Below are 19,409 nucleotides of genomic sequence, written 5' to 3' on the forward strand. Positions count from 1 at the left end.
TCATTAGTTATAAGAATAGTATGCAAAATAATTACTTTGAAATAAAATTAAAGCTAATAAATAAAGTTTTAAAACTGGATTTGACCGAGGGGACGGTGGAGGGAGTGTGTTGGGAACGCCAGGACGGTGGGAGACTGCAGGGGGACACCCGAGGGGGTCAAAGGTGACTTCCTGTAGCTGTCAAACACACGCTGTTGGACGGTAAGTGTAATCTCAGCTGTGGCCGTTGCACGCACACAAACACACACACACACACAAACATGCACACACGCACGCACAGACACACATACAAAAAAGTTAAGAGAAAATGTAAAATCCAAGGCACGGATGGTGGAAAGGGCTGCAGTCTCCCTCCCTCCCTCAACACAGCATTGTGAAACCAAGTCTCTCTTTCTCTGTATTGCCTAATAACTTTTCCAATGATCATGACACATAATTTGGAAAAAAAAAAACAAAAAAAAAAAACTAATCAACAGCATAACAGCTTAAATACAAACCATACTTGCTGAATGGCACAGAAAAGAGTAAAAGAACAAACAAACAGAAATCCTTGCATGAAATAGAACAGAGAGAGAGAACCAGATACGGAACTACCAATGAGTGGTTAGTTGCTTAACTGGTTAAAATATAAAGCTTTTAATTTTATATCTACAGGTACAAATAATTACCCCAAACCCCCCCCCCCCACCCCCCACCCCACCCACCCCCATGGGTTACAAACTGCCAGCGTATGAAGAAAATAAACAACAACAAAGAAACATACACAGTACCTACTGAAATATCAACAATCATAAGTCCTCACAGAGGATTTTCTTAAGTCTTTTCATCTCTCTAAAAATATATATATAGTTTCTATCATGATACAATAGCAAGGCACGACGTGAGCCAATCACAAGTCCAGCTCTCCTCTTCTTGGAATTCAAGTGTCTGATTCAGGGAGCAGCTCTGGAGGAAGAAGTCTCCTTGAAGTAAAGTGTTTTTGGAGTGTGTGTATGTGTGTGTGTGTGTGTGTATGCATGTGGCTGTACATGTCATTGTGTTTTGTTGTCTCTAAGTCTGCGGGGAGGGGGGAGAGGTGGGGTGGGGTGGGGTGGGGGGTGAGGGCGGCTCAGGGTCTGGTGAGCTGGGTGTAAACTGGCGCCTGCTCCCAGTGCTGTGGGCTGCTCTGGGGGATGGAGGGCACCCCTGTGTTGTCGGCGATGGGCGTGTACATGGGCCTCTGGCTGGGGCTGCTCATGTAGCTGAAAGTCGAGTACAGCCCTGAGCCCTGCCCCGCCCCCGCGTGGCTGTAGTAGGAGGCGGCTGCTGCTGCTGTGCCCCCCTGGTGGTCGGAGTATTCGTACTGCTGCGCTCTGGAGATGGCTGGGTAGGAGGAGGGGCTGTAGTGCTGCAGGTTGAACGGGCTGTAGGCGACGTGCTGAGGGGAGCCCTGCTGCTCGCTGAAGTGGCTCGGGCTCAGCTGCTCCGTCTTGATCTGGGTCCTGTGCTGGGCCTGACCCGCCTCTGAGCTGCTGCTGCTCCCCAGGGTGGTCAGAGTGTGCTGCTGCTGTTGCTGCTGCTGCTGCTGTTGTTGTCCCTGCTGGCTCTGGCTTTTAGCCATCCAGGCAGCAGCGCCTCCTGCCTGCGGGCTGACCGGTGCACCGCTGCTGATGCTGTAGCTGCCGGTGTAGGTGACAGCTGTGGTGTTGCCAGGGCCGCCTGCAGAACCCGGGTGACCGTTAGGCGGGAGGTACTGGTCGAACTCATTGACATCGAAGGTCTCGATGTGGGAGATGACATCGCTGCTCAGCTCGCCGATGTCCACGTCGCGGAAGTCGATGTTGAGCTGGCGCCCGCCGGGGCCGTCGGCGAGAGAGCGGAGACCTCCTTCACGCTTAAGGTCCATCTTGCCTGAGCTGACATCAGTCTTTGGGGTGGTGGGAGGGGTGGGGGGCCCTTGGGAGCCTGGAAGATGAAAACAGGATGAGTCAGATTAGATTACGTGCTTTTTTTTTTCTGTTATGTACTTTTAAAACAAACCAGCAGAACATTTAAAACGTTTTTGAATGAACTACATAGATAAAAAGGAGTCAAAACAGGCATTAAAACAAACAGCGAGTGAAATGTGGAACCAACAGAGGAGACTGAAATAAACATATTTTCTGTCTGCTCACCTGAGTGCTCACCCGGAGAGTGCACCTCTCCCATGCTGGAGGCAGGAGAGTCCGCCTGCTGGAGAGCTTTGAAGATGGCATTAGGGGATATGTGCGTCTGCTCGCTGCCGTCCTCCACCTCGCTCTGTCCGTTCTTCACAGACTTTCTCCGCCGGGGTTGGTATTTGTAGTCCGGGTGATCCTTCTTATGCTGCACCCGGAGCCGCTCAGCCTCCTCCACAAACGGCCGCTTCTCGCCTTCATTGAGAAGTCTGTGCGTAAAAAAGGACGATAAATGTACTTTAAAAACTTTTCTACTTTAAAATATACTATTCCAAAACAAAAAAAAGCGAAATAAAATGTTTAAATAATTAAAATCATACAATGTAAGCGTTTACAGGGGTAGAATAAGTGCACATTTGAGACACATAGGAGGTCTAATGAATATTTCATACACATCGCATCGTAAATCCGTGCGTAAAACCTGAAAAAGAAGCGTAATCACACTTACCTCCAGAGTTTCCCCAGAGTTTTGCTGAGCTCCGCGTTATGCAGGTGCGGGTACTGATCCGCCAGCTTCCTCCGCGCAGCCTGAGCCCACACCATAAAGGCATTCATCGGTCTCTTTACGTGAGGCTTGTTCTTGGTAGATCCGTTAACGCGCACCGGCATAGGCACGAGGGTCCAGTCGTAGCCCTTAAGCACCTGGGACACAGCGTCGCGGATGCAAGCGGGAAACTTATCCTCCTCGTCCTTCTTGAAGTCGCCCAGGGTTCCGTCCGCTCTGAGCAGCCCGTTCTCAGACGGCCGGGTGTTCTCGGTGTCGGAACCCGAACCGGACGGGCACGGAGAGCCCGCGGAGTCCTCGGACATGCTCGGGCTCGGGGCATCAGAGAGACACTTGTCTTGTTCCTCCGACATCTTCAGGTAAGGGTCGAGGAGATTCATACGAAAAACTGTTTGGTACCAAATTACGCGTGAAACGGTGGAGTTATCTCTGCTTTCTCGCGAGAGGAAAATGCCTCTAAAAGCGACTTTACTTTGCCAGAATGAGTTTGATCAAAGTCTTTCAACTTAGAGAAGTGCGCAGAAAAAACCGCAGCTGATCCTCTTTTGCTCCGGCGCCGTGCGTAAAACTTGAGTTTGGAGAGTGTCTCTGCAGCATGGGCACATATAGGAGAATGAGTAATCTGCAAACGGGTCCGTACTTGAAAGAGCAAAAAAAAAAAAAAAACACACACACACACACACCAGCTGGTCAGAATTTGCTTTCAACTCTGTGGGATGAAAACGGTAAAGTGCTCCTTTCTAGTCTCCAAGTACAATCCCCAGAACGCGTGAGTGCTTTGAACTGCAAACGTTTTGCATGCTGGCTTTATAAGAGCGTTACCATGCCGCACAGGAAAGCCCGGATCTGATTGGCCGAGAGCATGTGACGCCAAAGTACAGGAATTTGATCCCGTTTTTTTTTCTCTTCTGCTTACCAGCACAGCACACACACCAACACACACACACACACACATACACATATATATACATATACAGACACTTTTTCTCTCTGGATATTTTTCCTATAGATTTTTTTTCACAATAAAATCATACATGGAATATTTAAGTGATTAAAAAAGTGATTGTTTTTGCTGTGAAGGAAAAACACTGACAGAGAAATAAATTCATAAAAAAGGATGCTGCAAGTAAAAGATCAAATCACATGAAAGATGATCAATAAAACAAAGTAATTTATGACATGAATGCATCATAAACAGCTACAGACGCTTCATATTCCCACTTTTAAAACATTTTCATGTGTTTCCAAACGTCTTTCACCGCACTAGTCCCATACTTACAGTTATATCATCTCGTCAATAGGGGGAGACAGCAGTCTAGGAACCCGCTAAACTCCCCTCCCTGACAGCAGCAGCAGCAGCAGGAGGAGGAGGAGGAGGAGGAGGAGGAGGGAGAAGGCGCTCCAGCAGGCTGCTGCAGGGCAACATGTTGCTGTCAAAGCTCAGCTTCTGATTTGTATCGCTCTTCTCATTTCCAACAACAGGGCAATAATCCAGTGAATGGCGGATTCTGTTCATTTTGCTGACTGCTCAACTTCCACGCTGGCCTCATTTTGTTACCAAATGTTCCTCATAAAAATGAGAACATTTCAAGAGTTCTGTTACAGTTTTATAACTTTATATCCATTCTGGAAATATACAGATATTTGAAATTGAATTCCCCATATGTCTGTGATATTAGCTCATCTCGCCTGTTAACACGCAGTTTTTCAACCAGGGTGTTCTGACTTTTCATGTTTCTACTTTTTGCACACATCGTTTTTGGAAAGGAACACCTCACATTTTTTTGGTTGATTTTTTTTTTTTTATTTATTTTTTTGTCTGTCACTGCTAGAGGAAGTAGATTATTTACTTAAGCAAAAGTAGCAATACAGGAATGTAAAAACACTCCACTGCAAGCAAAATCTCATACAAAATCTCAACTATAATGTACTTTAAAAAAGTCAAAGTACTTTTATGCAGCAGAATAACCCTTCCAGAGTTCCATTATTGTATATTACAGTACTGGATTATTATTATTATCACTGATGCATAAATGTGTTAGGAGCATTTTAAAGTTGTAGCTGGTTAAGTCAAGGTCGAGCCAATTTGACCTTTTTTAAATGTGGTTTAATCTGTAACAATACATCATATTTCATGTTTTGACTGGAAAATCTTAATTTGCAAAGTAACTAGTGAGCCTAACTTATAAATATACATCATAAACATTGTCAAAACAACAATATTTCCCTCTGAAATGTAGTGGAGCAGGAGTAGAAAGTTGCAGAAAACAGAAAAACTCAAGCAAAACGACCTCAAAACTGCACAAACACACGAGCGAACGTGCATCCCGCCACTGACAGCTGTATTAATGTGCATCATCTACAAGTCATTTTGCCTTTTTAAACACACTCTCTTTGTCCTTTCCCCTCAGCCAAACACAGCACCGCTCTCCAATCAGCGTAATACCGAGCGCTCTGCCGTGGTCGCTGATGGTAACCTGCCTGCGCGCGCCCCCCCTTTTGATTGTTTATTATGCTTTGTGGAGATGTGGAAATGTAAATCTCAGTTCAGGCTAATGTGGACAACATGTGCTACCTGAAGTCGCTTTTAATAGCTCACAGATGTCAGGTAGAGCTAATTTCAGTGCGGCTGCTTGTTCCGTAGCTGCACATACAGACACCGGCTGCCTTTTTATTTTTAACACACTTTTTTTCTTCTCTGCTCCTATGCGTCTGTGTAAGAGAGAGAATACAAGTGTCTTTTGGATGCGGTAATGTGTGCCATGTTGCTTGTTTGCATTCACTGCGACTGCTCAAACTCTGAATCACTCAGTAATTCTTTCTCTCCCTGACCAATTAGGCCTGTGGTTCCAAAACACTAAAGCCTAACATCGCCGACTCCTTCGTTCCCCCCGTGGGTTTATTTACACGAGACATGCTTATTTAAGATACTCACTTTGAACACAAATAGAAGGGAGCAGTTTGGCTCTGCGTTAATAGCTCGTGGGACGACGCTGCGGTCGCGTGTTGCGTTGCGTGCTGTTACACAGGCCCGCCAGAACACGACCGTGTTTGCTTGTAGAGCAACAGAGGCGTGAACGCATTGAGTCACAGAGAGCTGCGGCGAAGGGGTGGAAAACGTGGTGTTGCTATTGACAGAGTAAATACGGCTAATGGAGGTTTTGCAAAAGAAGAAAAGCGAGAGGAAGAAGGAGGGAGAGGATGGTGAGGAGGAGGAGGAGGAGGAGGGGACAAGGAGGAGAGTCAGAAGTGTGAACCCGAAGGAGGGAAAGAGAGACAGAAAGGCAAGAGAAGGTTGGCAATAATAAGAAAAACAGACAATTAGTGACAAAGATAACTACGTATATGTAGAAAACTAAAGACTGGGTGAAGCCTTTCTTGTACAGCGGCAGTAAGCTGTGACCTGGCAGATCTACATACCTCAAACACACACATACACACACATACATAGCACATAACACATAGAGCACATATAGTATGACCTCCACACCCACGTGACATCTTGTCAAAAAAGTAAAAACTGCACAAAAAAAAAACAACCCAAATCTAACACCAACATATGGTTGAACACGTGAATACACTCCCCCTCCTCCTCCGCATGTCACACAGGCAAGTTAGACTCCTAAAAAAAGATTCTGTTAGACGACAACTTCAGTTTTGTCAACTCTCCAAAGTGAAAATTGAGTTTCAGATCTCTTAACTCTCACAAACGCATGCGTTTGTCTCCCTTGAATCGACCGCTTTTTACCGATTTCAATCGAACAAGCTTCAGCTCTTAACAGCACAGTTTTCAGGAGATCTGTTCGTGGTTTCAAAGCTGTTGCAGTATGAAAGGGTCGTCCATTCTGTGGTCTTTTAGGCAGCGGTGGATGACCGAAGGCAGGCAGGCGGGCGGGCGGGCAGGCAGGCAGGCGGGGCGATGTCTTGGGAAACTTCTCATCTTGACTTGGAGCTACAGCGTAAAAATCTGAACAAACAGTGGGAGTCAACTGCTAAACTCTGTCTGCTTTTCTTTGGGGAGTCCCATCAGGCCCGCTTGACATTTTTCTACACCTCACACCCATAAGAGTGAGAAACGTGTGTCCAGATTTCTTTTATTAAATGCACAACATGCACGATTTTAATCGCTACATTATCAATCCAAACCAGTGAGAGTATTGTGAGGTCAGTGGGTTGCATCTGTCAAAGAAGCACTACCTCCTGTTGTTTCCCATCACAGAGAGGATACTGTAGGCCTTTCTCACTGCAGACATGTTGACTTGTCACAGCAGGAAATGCACAGGTGTTGCAAATATCATTAATGATGGTTCTGTTCTATTTTCATGTGCCAGTAAGATGTTCCAGTGGCAGTTCCCTGGACGGAACACCTCCTTTATTAATGTTATTAGTAACACCTGAGTTTGACAAGCCAATATATCTCCTACAAGAAAAGTTTATTTTCTGCTTTGGCTCTGTGTCTATAGTTTTATTGTAGATACTAAATGTGTTGACAGGGATTTTTTTTTTGTCTGTCAACCTTTATCAAACCTTAAAGAAATACTCAAGCAAAAATCTTCCTATTTGAGTATCAAGCGCTCAGCATCTGCAGGTTTAGACAGTGGCTCTGAAAGGTTTGTACCTTGTTCTTTTGTGGAGGATGGAAGCTGTAGTCAGCTCGGATTCATAGTAGTTACAGATGCCTCCAACAGTGAACCAGAGGCACAGCAAAAAGGCAATAATAAACAAACAAACAAACAAAAAGAAAATGTTCATACAAATTTCTAAAACCACTCCTACAGTAGTATATTCCACTTCTTCACCCTTGATCTGTGTTTTCCAAAACTCTAAGCTAATTCTGTGTTACACTATCAACTCCTCATAGCTCCAAAACTCAGCCGGAAGTAGCATCTTTAGCAATTTATTTGTAAATGAGGACTGTTTGGAACATACTGAACATACAGATGAAAAGATTTTCAACATTTTTATTGTCATCTCTACATTTTTTTTATTTTTTTTGCTGTGACTTGTTTGCTAGATCATCATCAGCATCTAAATGTTGTAACTGCAGTGAATCCAAGCTACCGTTGTCCATAAAGGAACGAGCTAAAATATTTTCACAGCCACTTTTCAAACCTACAGGTGCTGAGTATTTGACAGTCAAAAGATAGACTCTTGATGGAGTTTTCCATGTAGGATGCAATATTTTGGAACTTGGAAATTCTTTTTCATGTCACTAGCAATTCACCTAACTTTGTAGAACTGGACTAGCCTTTTAAAGGATGCCAATCTTCTTGGTGCTGCTTGTGTTTATTCATGGTATTTATAGCACCTCAGTTAATGCTGTCATGAGTTATTGATGTTGAAATGCCACATATTGCCCTTATGTAATCTGCTGTAGCAGTAGAAAGCAGGAGGAATGGGGAGGATCAAAAGTATCCAAACACTGAAGAAATGGAGAGAATTTGAGGGAAACATCTCATCTCTTGGTGCCTGCAGCCTTCAGGTAGGTGTGAGGTGCCATTCTGAGAAAGGCTTGAGTGATTAATAGCCGCCTCGAGCTTGTGTGTGGCTATTCCACTGTGATCTGAGCGTCTGAGCACCGGGTGTCTGTTGACCGAACGTCATTCTGCTCCTCGTGCTGTTTAAACAACACTTAGTAAAGACCCAGGCAACTCCTGAGGAGGATCGCTCTATCTACCATCCATCACTGACCAAATCCCCGCTGCTTAATGTGTATTTCTATTTCACTCTGAGATTCAGCTTCCCTCCATTTTTTTTTTTTGCTTTCAAATGACATGAGCTAAGCAAAAACCTGAAGCTGAAAATCATCCTAGATACCCCCAAAAGTTAGCGAGTCGACTCTCTTCCCCCCCCAAAAAACCTGTAGGAAACAGACCTGATCACATTTATGGTCACATTTCCCAGCAGCCAGAGATGTTGCTGATTAAAATATGTACATTAGCTGATCATAGCGCGCTGCATGAGAGGTTGGAAAAGCGAGAGGAAACCCAATCCACTCAGGCTGAGTCGAGAAAGCCGCAGAGGAGTACCATTTCCCTCCGAAGATATGGCTTGTGCAAACAGCCCTCGCTTTAACAATAACAACGGTCTCACCCAGCCAGGCCAAGCTAACTAATGACAGATCCACACCTTAATGCTGAGCAGTTGTTTGGGTTTAAGCGAGGGAGGACGTGTGTGTGTGTGTGTGTGTGTGAGGGGGTGGTTTTTCTGGGGGTGGGTGGTGGTGGGGTGTGGGGGGGTTGGGGGGGGGGAGAATGGCAGTTGTCAGCGGGTGGCTCGTGCCACTGGAAAACTCCCTCCTTCCCTGGACAGAGAGCAGCACCCATGATTCGGGCGGAGATTTGAGAGCGTAAAAGCTCTGACGCAGCGAAACGCTACTCTCGGCGACGGAGGACGTCCAACCATAACGCAGCACATTTTTACAGCTTATTGAATTGTGCAGGAGGCAGGATGGGGTGGTGGGTGAGGGAGGGAGGGAGGGAGGGGGGGGGGAGACGCCGTCTAAAATTATTCCTCGGTGTGTTTTTGGTTCTGTCTCTTTTGTAACAGCGACACTGCTTGTCTCGCGGCCAGCGGCGCTCGATTTCCTCTCCGTCTCTACGGTTATGGTTGATGGTAATTGGTGCCTTGCAGTGCGCGAGGATTTGATGTGCTTGTGAGCTTTATTGGATGGCAGGTGAAAGCATCTGCACATCTCTTTCCAACCAGAGAAGATTCCTCATCAAAAAGTGAATTACATGGAAGAATGTACTTTTGGAGACTGTTTTAAAAATAATTCATGTGCATTTGTTTTCACAAATCCGAGCCAAATTCCCTTTTTGAAAACGTTCCCATTAAAATGTATCCTGATTGATCGTCGCTCCCAGAGACTCGAATGAATGAGAGCAGCAGCACAGCATGCAACAGTTTAAACTAGACAGTGAACGAGACGATTTAAGAGCACGGGGAGTATTTAAAGTGCAGTAAAGTCAATACATCATTACAATCAATAGATTCATCCCATCTTCCCTGGATTTGATTTGAACATATCGGTAACTTCACACAATTTACATCCAAGGAAGTAGTGTTTGCCTTTTTATATAGTGAGGCAAGAAGTGGAGTGTTGGTGTGGTGGATGTTTGTGTTGCAAGTGCAGGACATCGCAGCAACAGACCTGCAATTAACTTTTGCCTTTTTATGAGCAGTGAGCATGATATTCTCCTAATCTTAACCACGTGTTTTAGTTGCCTAAGCCTAACAATACCTTAAAGCAGAACTCTACTGATTTTACACATTAAAGTCTGCATACAGGTGTTTGGGAGAACTACTGTATATATGAAGAACAAGTTGAATAAAGCCTGTTGTGTCTCCATAGAGAGAGAGAGAGAGAGAGAGAGAGAGCTGTGTGAAATCTGATAAATTGTGTCAAGTGACGTCAGTGTCAGTCGGGGCTGAAGATTACAAATTTGAAAATGATTTAAAAAAAAAAAATCTGAGGGTGTGAAGTTAGAAAGAAGTGAGGTCACCAAACCTCTGTAGCCCACTGTTCATCTCTGCTGGACGCTAGCGGTTCCAGGCTACATTATCCACTACTAGCATAACACACCTGGATCTCTGAACCGAACTGTCAGTGGTTCAGTTGCATTTTGGGTAATGCAGACACCAGGTTTTGATAAGACAGAAGAATGCATTGAATACAAAAAAGACAACATCACTGCTTCTACTGCATCGATTTTTATACTTAAAAAAAAACAACAACTGTCCATTGTGAGTCTTATAGGAGTGAAACTACTTTGAAACTACTACATACTTTGCTTGATATAACAACTATCTCTCCCTAAAATGAAGTGGGCTGTAGTTGCCATGGCATTGCACATTTAAAAAAAAGTTGTCAGTGAATGTAATCCAAGGTTTTGCACAATCCGTCCAAATTTCAACGCCCAACGTTCTTGTCTGGTATTAGGGTTGTTTAAACTACAAGTCAGCAGTTTCTTAACCAACTGGCAGTGGTGGTATTATCACATTACAAATGGTGCGTATGTGTGAGTGTGTGTGTGTGTGTGTGTGTGTGTGTGTGTGTGTGTGTGTGCTCACATATCAACTTTTGTTTTTGACTAACTCCTTTTGAAAATACATGAAATAAAAAACAGCCAGTCAGTCACCAAGTCAATATCATAGTTTCAATATGCAACTTCAAGTTATTTAATGTTTTTGTTTGCTCTTCAACTATTCATGCTACTTACAGGACAGACCATAATAATATTATTTAACATTATTACCTAATCAAAATGTAATTATTACTTGGCCAGCATTCTGACCAGCTTCCTCATATTTGACTTGTCACTGCTGTTATTCCTCCAGCTCCTGCTGCTGCAGGAAACCTGCGTTCTTCCTGCACAGTCACTCTGCTCAGACACAGAGAGATCTAGTTAATGAAACGGTGATGATATCTCACTGCTTTGGCTGGCTCGCATTGGTCCCACCACTCAACCTCCATCCTGCTTTTGACCACAACCATCCGGATTAAAAGACCACCTTTATGGGACTGGGGGGGGACTAAAATGACAAATAATTAAAGCCGCTTTTGCTCTACAAACGAGCCTTCTAATAACAAAGCACACTTCTAAGAAACTAATTTATTCACACCTGGCATTAACATGAGATCTGTGTCTGGATATCTTATCAGGATAAGGCAAAAGGTACGAACGCACGCATTGTGATCAGATGTAAACTCGTCAATCAGACCACATCTGGAGGTGGTCTGATCAGATCTCAGCCAGGTGTAAATGTAATCTGTGCGGCGTGACCGCATGCTCCAGAAAAAAAGTCCGCCCACCTAGTTGAAAGTCACTTTACTCCACCTCTTCCTGCCTGCTCCAGCTGCCTGGAGAGAGCCACAAAAAGTAAAAATAGTTAGCAAATCATCCCTCACCAAAAAAAAAGAATGTCACCCATCCACAGCATTGCTTCCCTTGATCAGGGATGCAACATGTTTGTTGACAAGTCTGCGATCACTATGTGGGCAGAATAAAGATAATGAGAATGCTTATTATTACCAGGTATAAATGCAAAAGCCTTCAGATAGGATGTAATTATCCAGATACAGATTGCATGTTACTACCAGGTGTGAATGCAGCCTTTATCTCATTCCCTCTGGGATTGACACATCCCAGCTCCTGTGCCTTAGTTACTCCTACTTCTGTCTGTATGATGTGCTGTGTGTGGCATCAGTGTGTGTCACTTAAAATAGTCTATAGCCATGCTAGTGGCTCTGTGAGGCTGCACTTAGGCACAGCAGTGCTTTGAACTGAATGTCAGCATCTTAAAGCAGGTGTTGTGTTGACCATGTTCATCATCTTAGCTTAGTCCTCATTTCTGAAGTTAATTAGTTATAAACTTAAGTATTGGACAAAAGGAAATTGTTATTACAATTCATCCTGTGGGGAATATGAACATCTATACATATTTCCTTAGTAATCCATCCAATATTTGTGAAGACATTTCACTGAGGACTGATGTGTGGCTAAAATTCTTTTACATACAATCAAGTTATATACTGGAATTAAGTATAATTTTCTTGGTGCTGTGCAGTAATCTGCCTTATTCTCTTTTTCTTATCATACTGATATTCTAGAAAATGTGTCATACTCAAGGACAGGTAGAGAGCAATCTCTTTGGGCATATAGATACAGAGCATAAACATATACAGTAGATAAATTGTGAAATGTACAGTGGCTTCTTCTTTGCATAGTGTTCATAAGTCCATTCTCTCCCGTGCGCCTCACATAATACACTCAGTGTACTTTCTCTTTCTTGTTTTGTTTGAAGTTATCTGATATTCAACTAAATAAATCTCCTCTTGGACATGAGTCAACACACAACGTTCCACCAACACTAAGCGGAGGACCCTAGAGGGAAGAGAGCCGGGGCAGAAACTCATGAAATAAGTACAGTACTGTACAGTAACATGTGCTTTTCCTGTCTCAAGTGTAAAGTGATGGTGTGAAGTGTCAGAAGCAGGGGAGACGGAGGAAGATGACTGTAACCGCTGCAATACGGTGAAACACCAACACATCCGGCGCCAGGCTTTCATAACACAGACTGCACGTAGAGACGCTGCGAGCTGACCAGTCAGCATCCGGCTTTTCTCTGCCTTGTAACCCACATTTCAGCACTCTGACATTATGGTGTGGTGTACAGTATGAGTTTGTGTTCCTCCTTAATACGTGGCACCGCACAATGACAGTTAAGAGGTCTTTTATCCATTCCTGACAACCACATAGGAAATACATGAACATAGACTTGCTTCAACCCTCATACCTCCTTAATCTATTTTGGGACATTGTGTAGTGTTACACAAGTGAGTTTGCATTTCTGAGCTTATCTTTCTGATGGTTTTGCTCCAGATTTGTGCAGGTAAGTGTGTTTTTTGTTCCAAAAGAAATATTTCGAAAGCTAGATCACTAAGGAGTTTCAACCTCCTACGGTTACTATTTTGTGGCCATTTAAAAAAAAAACCCACACTTAATGCTAAATCCAAGATTGCAAATTGCAACATACAAGTGTTGGAAACCTCCTCAATTGTTATGATTTAAAGTGGAAGCCAACGCAGAAAATTTAAACGGGTTTATTTACAAGGTTTTTTTTTCTAGATTCCAAAATGGGAAGTCAACTCATTGGCAGTGGAGACAAGAACAGCAGGTGCACAAACATATGAATGCCTTTCATTTAGCTAATGTTGTAAATATTTGAGGTATCTTCTAGACAAAAGTTGGGAAAGTAAACTATCATCAATCTCCTTCCATTTATTTTTCCGTTTAAAGCCATAAACATGTGGTGTGCTGGCGACCGCAAAACAATGTGAACGCAGCATTACGTCATTTGCGAGCGTGTGTTTGAATAAGCATGCTGCAGCAATGTATGCATGCTTGCATGAATGGTACAGTACTTGTGTGTCCAGTGGTACCGGGTGCATTTCATTGTGTGTGTAAAACAATCCAGCTGTGGTACCATGTTCAGCCCTGATTCGCCACATCTGGACTCATCACCTTATGAGCTTTGGTGTTGTCAAAGGCCTCCTCCAGTATCCTAATCATCTAATTCTGAACTAAGCCTCTCTGAGCGGAGTTTATCTCACAAAGCTCTGTGTGATTGTGTCCATGAGGCGCACAGGCCCGGTCCAAATAAGATTCAGATGGGAGCATTGACAGGAATCACTTGTTACCTCCACCTTACCTTTAAAACCAAAGATTTGCTTGTGAGGTTTGATTTGAATTTCTCAAATTGTTTGTGAGGTCATGGCTGGTGGGGTTTTAAAGGGGTAAATGACGTGACCATCACCATAAGGAAATGCAATCCCCTATAGAGATCTTATATTCATTGAAACCAGCAGTGAAACCTTACGGATTTCCTTTCAAAACCGTCTGCTTCATAATGTTATTTTATAGCAGTGTCTCTGTTATGTAGCTTGATGAACGGTTGTAGTTCTCCAACTCCAATGCACTTAAAATTACCTCTGAATTAAATAATCCACCAACAAAACTTGAACACGCAATCAGTCATTTTGCATTGCATGTAGCAGGAAATGAGAGCGGCAGTTATTGCAATGCTGAGTCAAAATGTCCAATCTGAAATCCTCCGCTGACACGACAGCCGAGTCCAGTCCGTTTAGGCTCAAGAATAACTTTAACCTGGATTTCTTCCTACTGTTTGCATAGCGCCAGTTTTATGTTCCCGTTCAGGTCATACCTTTCTTTACAATGCTACATTGCCACTCTCCCCTCTCTGACCTGTCTTGCCTCTGCACCCAACACCCGCCCCCCCCTTCCCACTAATCTAGTGTTACATGTGGCGATAGGAAATTGCCCAGTCTGATTTCCTGCCATCAAAATGTCTTCTAACGGAGCACAAAAAGGAGCAGAATGCTTTGGAGGAGGAGGTGCAGTGAGAGGTCATGCTTTTATCAGCTGGACGGTTTGATTTAAGGTGACTGAGGAACAAGCAGTCAGTGTGAGGGATCACTTTTTTTCTATAGTGTTACACTGGGAAGCATTGTGAGTCTTTATACATAAATAAATGGGTCCAGCATTCATTCTTCAGGCAATCCTTGAATATTGTCAAGCCACATTAGTATATTGTACAGTAACACATCTGAGCATGGTGTTCCTAATATTTTGTCCAGTCCGTTAACATACATGAGGGGCAAAATATTAGGAACATTTTTCAATATAAAGCACTCCAGTACACCACCACCCAATACGACCTCAATAATAAACATAAAATAGAATTATCACCTTTCTGACAATGTCAACAAAAACTGAAAATGTATAAACTTCGGGAATGTAGAATTTATGGCAGAGCTGTTGTATTGGGGAGCTAGAATGCTGGCAGTATTTTCCGTGAAGGTGTCATTCAGGCCTTCTTTACCATTTTGAATATTTATTAAGAAAATAGGAAAAATACTAGTTTTAATGTGGATTTATAAGACTTAAGTTGCAAAGGCACAGTTACCGCAGCATAGTGACATGTCATATGATGCATAGGCTTTGACAAAACATGGATACAGTGCAGTGTAGCACCTCAACAGGATTGCACAGTACATGAGACATGATATAAAGCTTATAAAGACGACTCTGAGGGCTACCCTGGATTAACAAATCTGTTTTATTTAACTTGGTTCCTCACCTGAAGAACCAGTCTCTCCAGCTATCACTCACCAGGACATTCAAAACTAGAAGAAATCATGTAACTCAATATTATTAAACTTCAGATTTCTTTGACCTAAAAATAAATGGGGATAATGAAAAGGTTTGTTGCATCCAGCTTTCTCTGGACACAGGACATGGAATGCTGCAGCTTAAGGGACAATTTTATAGTTTGCTGTTCAGTTTTGATTTCACATTTCCTGCAGATCTTTGAGCCAGTGACCATACCCATAATTTAGGCAAATAGGGTGAATCCACAGGGTCTTAATTACAGAGGATGACACACTCTTTTCTTAAGCTGCCTCAATTTGTGATTTAGGCAGAAAAGATGGGTGTATTTTTACATCAAAACTTTTCCAAGTGCTGCTTTAAAGCCTGCTCTGTAAAACTCTGGAACCGTACTAAGCTCTGGTTTGTTCAGTCGTCTTGAACTCGGAGCCACGAGTTGAGCTGCTCATCGCACCACTGAGGCTCGTAATTAAAAATCTCCAGTTACTTCCTTCTTACCTCTGCTGACCCTGGCCTCGTGGCTCAGCCGTACCCAGGGCCAGTGAGCCCGCCTCTGGGGAGCCACAGGAGGAACTTGGCCTTGGACCCTGGATGGAGACCGGACGACGTTGGGAAGTAATGGGGATGTTGACTCAAGGGTGACGAGGGTGGGCGGACGTGACCGCTGAAGATGAGCGTGCCAGGTAAACACTGTGCAATCATGATGCCAGATTAGCTTCGCTTATGATGCCAGCATGTAGGCTGCCATGCTGCGTTATACAGCTTTCAGTTTCGAGAGAAAATAGTAGAGGTATAAAACGACCGAATAGGCAGACATAGAAACAAAGACGGAGACAAAAAAAAGAATGGGATGAAGACTGAGCATAATAGAGACAGGAACACACTGAAAGTGATCATGTTTCTGTCTCTGGGGTTGTTATTAAAGCGGCATCTAACACCCAGGAATGCAGGAATGTCCGCTGACGTCTTTCTCATCAGGTAGAGAGAACGAGACGGGGTGGAGAAAGTGTCAGCTTGTTTCAGGAAGGAACTGATACTGCAAGGCCATCTGAGGATTCAAATATTGCCACTCTGGGGAACCAGTTGAAGACAGAGGTATCGCTTTCACCAAGAATGAAACTGAACAACAGTCGGAGAGAGCGACAAAGACGCGGAAAAACCTGCTCGAATAAAACCGTGATAGAATAACGCCTGAGTCCTTCACGGCGAATGAGCCAAGGCTAAAGGTAACACTGGCCCCCTGTCACCGGGACCCCCTCCTCGAGTAAAAACCCACTGTGGTGAGTGAGCGGTGGAGTAGCAGAGGGCCATACATACAGTGAGCACTCTGTCTATCTCATAGGCTCATTCAGCCGTGTGGTTTGGCAGGTAAAGCGGCGATGTAGGTGGCTGTGAGTGAAGATATGGAGACCTATGTGTGCCGAGCTTAAGTATTCAATTTACCTCTGCCATTAGGACACGTTACACATTGAGCCTGTGTGAGGAGAAGGCGAAAGTGTTGGCTTATTGCAACTAATCCCTCACCTCTAGCCTACTCTTGGCATTGTGTGGCGCCTTATATTTGTCATGCAACTCGAGTTTAAGATTCTAATAGGGAAATCTAGGCGTAAGCTAATGCAAACAGTGCAGAAAAGCACTCACTATCAGCTGACTGGGCGAGCAGCGAGGAGAACCGTTCACATATACACCTACACAGAGGTAGACCCAAGTGTCAGCCAAACATATATCAGCACTGTTTCATATCAAAGACCTGCACGCAGGCTCTTTATTTTGGCAATCAATGATGTTTGCTTGGAATTAGCACTTTTTAATAAACTCATTTGGTTCTGTACATAGTGTTAATGCACAGGAAAAACACAAGCCAAAACCTTTTGACGTCTGTCTGGGTAATATGGGCTTATAGGAAGCTTAGACAATTTCCCATAAGACAACACAGGGCCATGCAGGGTTTCATCGCACAAATGCCCTTTGTGGGACACACAGAATGGGTTCCCTTGAAGTCTGGAAGAAGAGAAAACAATCTGAGAAAAAGGGGTCAAGTTGTAGCAATTGTGGAAGTTCCGCTTTCTACTGTATACTTGTACTTAAAGGACCCGAATACTTTTTCCTCCACTGTACGAGTGATGCCACCATGTAAAATTACTTTTACAAGTAAAAGTCCTGACTTATAAATATCACTTAAGCAAAAGTACAGAAGTATTATCAGCAAAATGTACTCTAAGTATCAAAAGTAAAAGTTCTAGAATTACAGAAATATTTGCCCAAGTGTAGTATCATTATACATTGGATTATAATTACAGATGTGTTGACATGTAAGCAGCAACTTCTGTTGTGGCTGGATGAGACGGAGCTAATTTGAAATACTTTACATTTTGTTGGGTAGTTTAATCTGGAAAATGAACTGTATTTTAAAAACTGGTAACATTTATGCAAAAAAAAAAAAAAAATGTAATCCTTAAACTTACAAGTAACTACATCTCTCAAATAATTATAGTGGAGTAAAAAGTACAATAATTCCCTCTGAAATACAGAAAATTGGAATACACAAGGAAAATACTTCAGATTTGTACCGTACCTGAGTAAACATGGTTACTTTCCACAGTGGTGGAGGAAGTATTCAGATACTTATGTAAATGAAGCAATACCACACTGTAAAAATTCGCCTTTACAAAGAAAGGTTTTGCATTGAAAATGTTGGTTATTCAGTAGTACAGAAGTATTGTTAGCCACATGTACTTACAGTAAGTAAAATATCAAAAGCTGAAGTACTGGGTTATAGTATTGAGTTGAATTATTATGTGAATAGAATATTACTGTTGTAATTGGTTGATATGGAGCAAAATTTTTTAGAATTTTATGTACTATTTGGCAATTTAATATACAACGAGGCATCCTATTTTATAAGCTCATTATGTGTTCATTTGTAAAATCTTAATTTGCAAAGTAGCCAGTATTATAACTATAGCTGTCAAAGAAATGTAATGGAAAAAGTATAATATTTTCCTCTGAATTTCAGTGGAGTAGTTATATTAAGTAGTGTGACATGGAAATACTGAAGTACAGGTACCTTAAATTTGTACTCAAGTACTGTACTGTACTGTACCAGTGATTTTCCAGCACTGATGTTTGATGATCCCCAAGTTCCCATGAAGATTTTGTTTTCAAAGGTTTTCTGTTTATAAGTGTCAGACTAGATTGGTAATCTGGTCTGTATTTTGTGCTTCAACATATTATTCAAAATTTCCGCTGTAACATTTAAGGAAGGATTATCTGCACTACTAGTGTATCACAAATAAATGATGAAAGCCTTTACAGTAGCTGCTACTGACTGATCTTAATTTGCAACAGTCACAAGAGTTTTTCTTCGGAAAGGTATTTTTCTATTTATTTCCAGTGTTTACCCTTTTTTCCCTCTGAAAATAAAGTATGAAACCTATCAACCCAGTGGTTAAGTAGCAGAGCCCTGATATTGCTTCAGACCCATGTGTGGCTTGTCCTCCTCTCCTGCCTGTGTACACTGAAGCTGTGCCAGTGCCGTGCTGTGCTCCGCTCTGCTGCGATATGCTGTGCTGTGCTGTCCTGTGCTGTGATGCCGACTCCTCGCTAGGTGCCAAGTGATTTTTATCACTGGCAAAACAGTCTCCTTCCAATCTCAGCCCTCTTAGGAGCATATGAATACACTTTACACTCACACGAAGGAAAACAGGTAACTTGAGATCGGGCTTGGGGCAAGAGCTGAGCCCACAGGTAAAAGGGCTGCAGTGTGTCAGCGTGTGTGCAGTGTGGCATCTGAGTGAGTGTGTGTTGGACTTGTTCACACTCATGGATACCTTTATGAACAGAGGTGTGTCTGCGCAGTATACTGTATATGCTTCATTTTTAATGCAGCATATACAGTTTGCTCTGCGTTTTTGGCAAAACTGATGCATGGCTAAATCCTGTGGCTCCAAAGCCTGAGCTAAAATAAAATCAGAGTAAAGTTAGGAACCTCACTCCAACTCCCACATACTTTTTTTT

At 43.1% G+C, this 19,409-nt stretch overlaps 1 protein-coding gene and 1 long non-coding RNA gene across 2 annotated transcripts; both read right to left on the reverse strand.

The window, feature by feature from the left end:
- Positions 1-403: 403 nt before the first annotated feature.
- sox9a (SRY-box transcription factor 9a) lies at positions 404-3,671 on the reverse strand. The gene is made up of 3 exons (XM_044338351.1): positions 2,644-3,671; positions 2,154-2,404; positions 404-1,944 (listed from the first exon to the last, which is right to left on the reverse strand). Exons 1-3 carry the CDS (start codon positions 3,078-3,080, stop codon positions 1,109-1,111), a joined length of 1,524 nt encoding a protein of 507 aa, XP_044194286.1. The 5' UTR covers positions 3,081-3,671; the 3' UTR covers positions 404-1,108.
- A 5,572-nt stretch (positions 3,672-9,243) lies between these two features.
- LOC122970655 lies at positions 9,244-18,815 on the reverse strand. Its single transcript, XR_006399283.1, has 3 exons — positions 15,891-18,815; positions 11,516-11,563; positions 9,244-11,235 (listed from the first exon to the last, which is right to left on the reverse strand). It is a non-coding gene; the product is annotated as an uncharacterized LOC122970655 (long non-coding RNA).
- Positions 18,816-19,409: the final 594 nt, after the last annotated feature.

Source organism: Thunnus albacares, chromosome 20 (genome assembly GCF_914725855.1).
Source record: "Thunnus albacares chromosome 20, fThuAlb1.1, whole genome shotgun sequence".
In the NCBI taxonomy this organism is placed as follows: Eukaryota; Metazoa; Chordata; class Actinopteri; order Scombriformes; family Scombridae; genus Thunnus; species Thunnus albacares.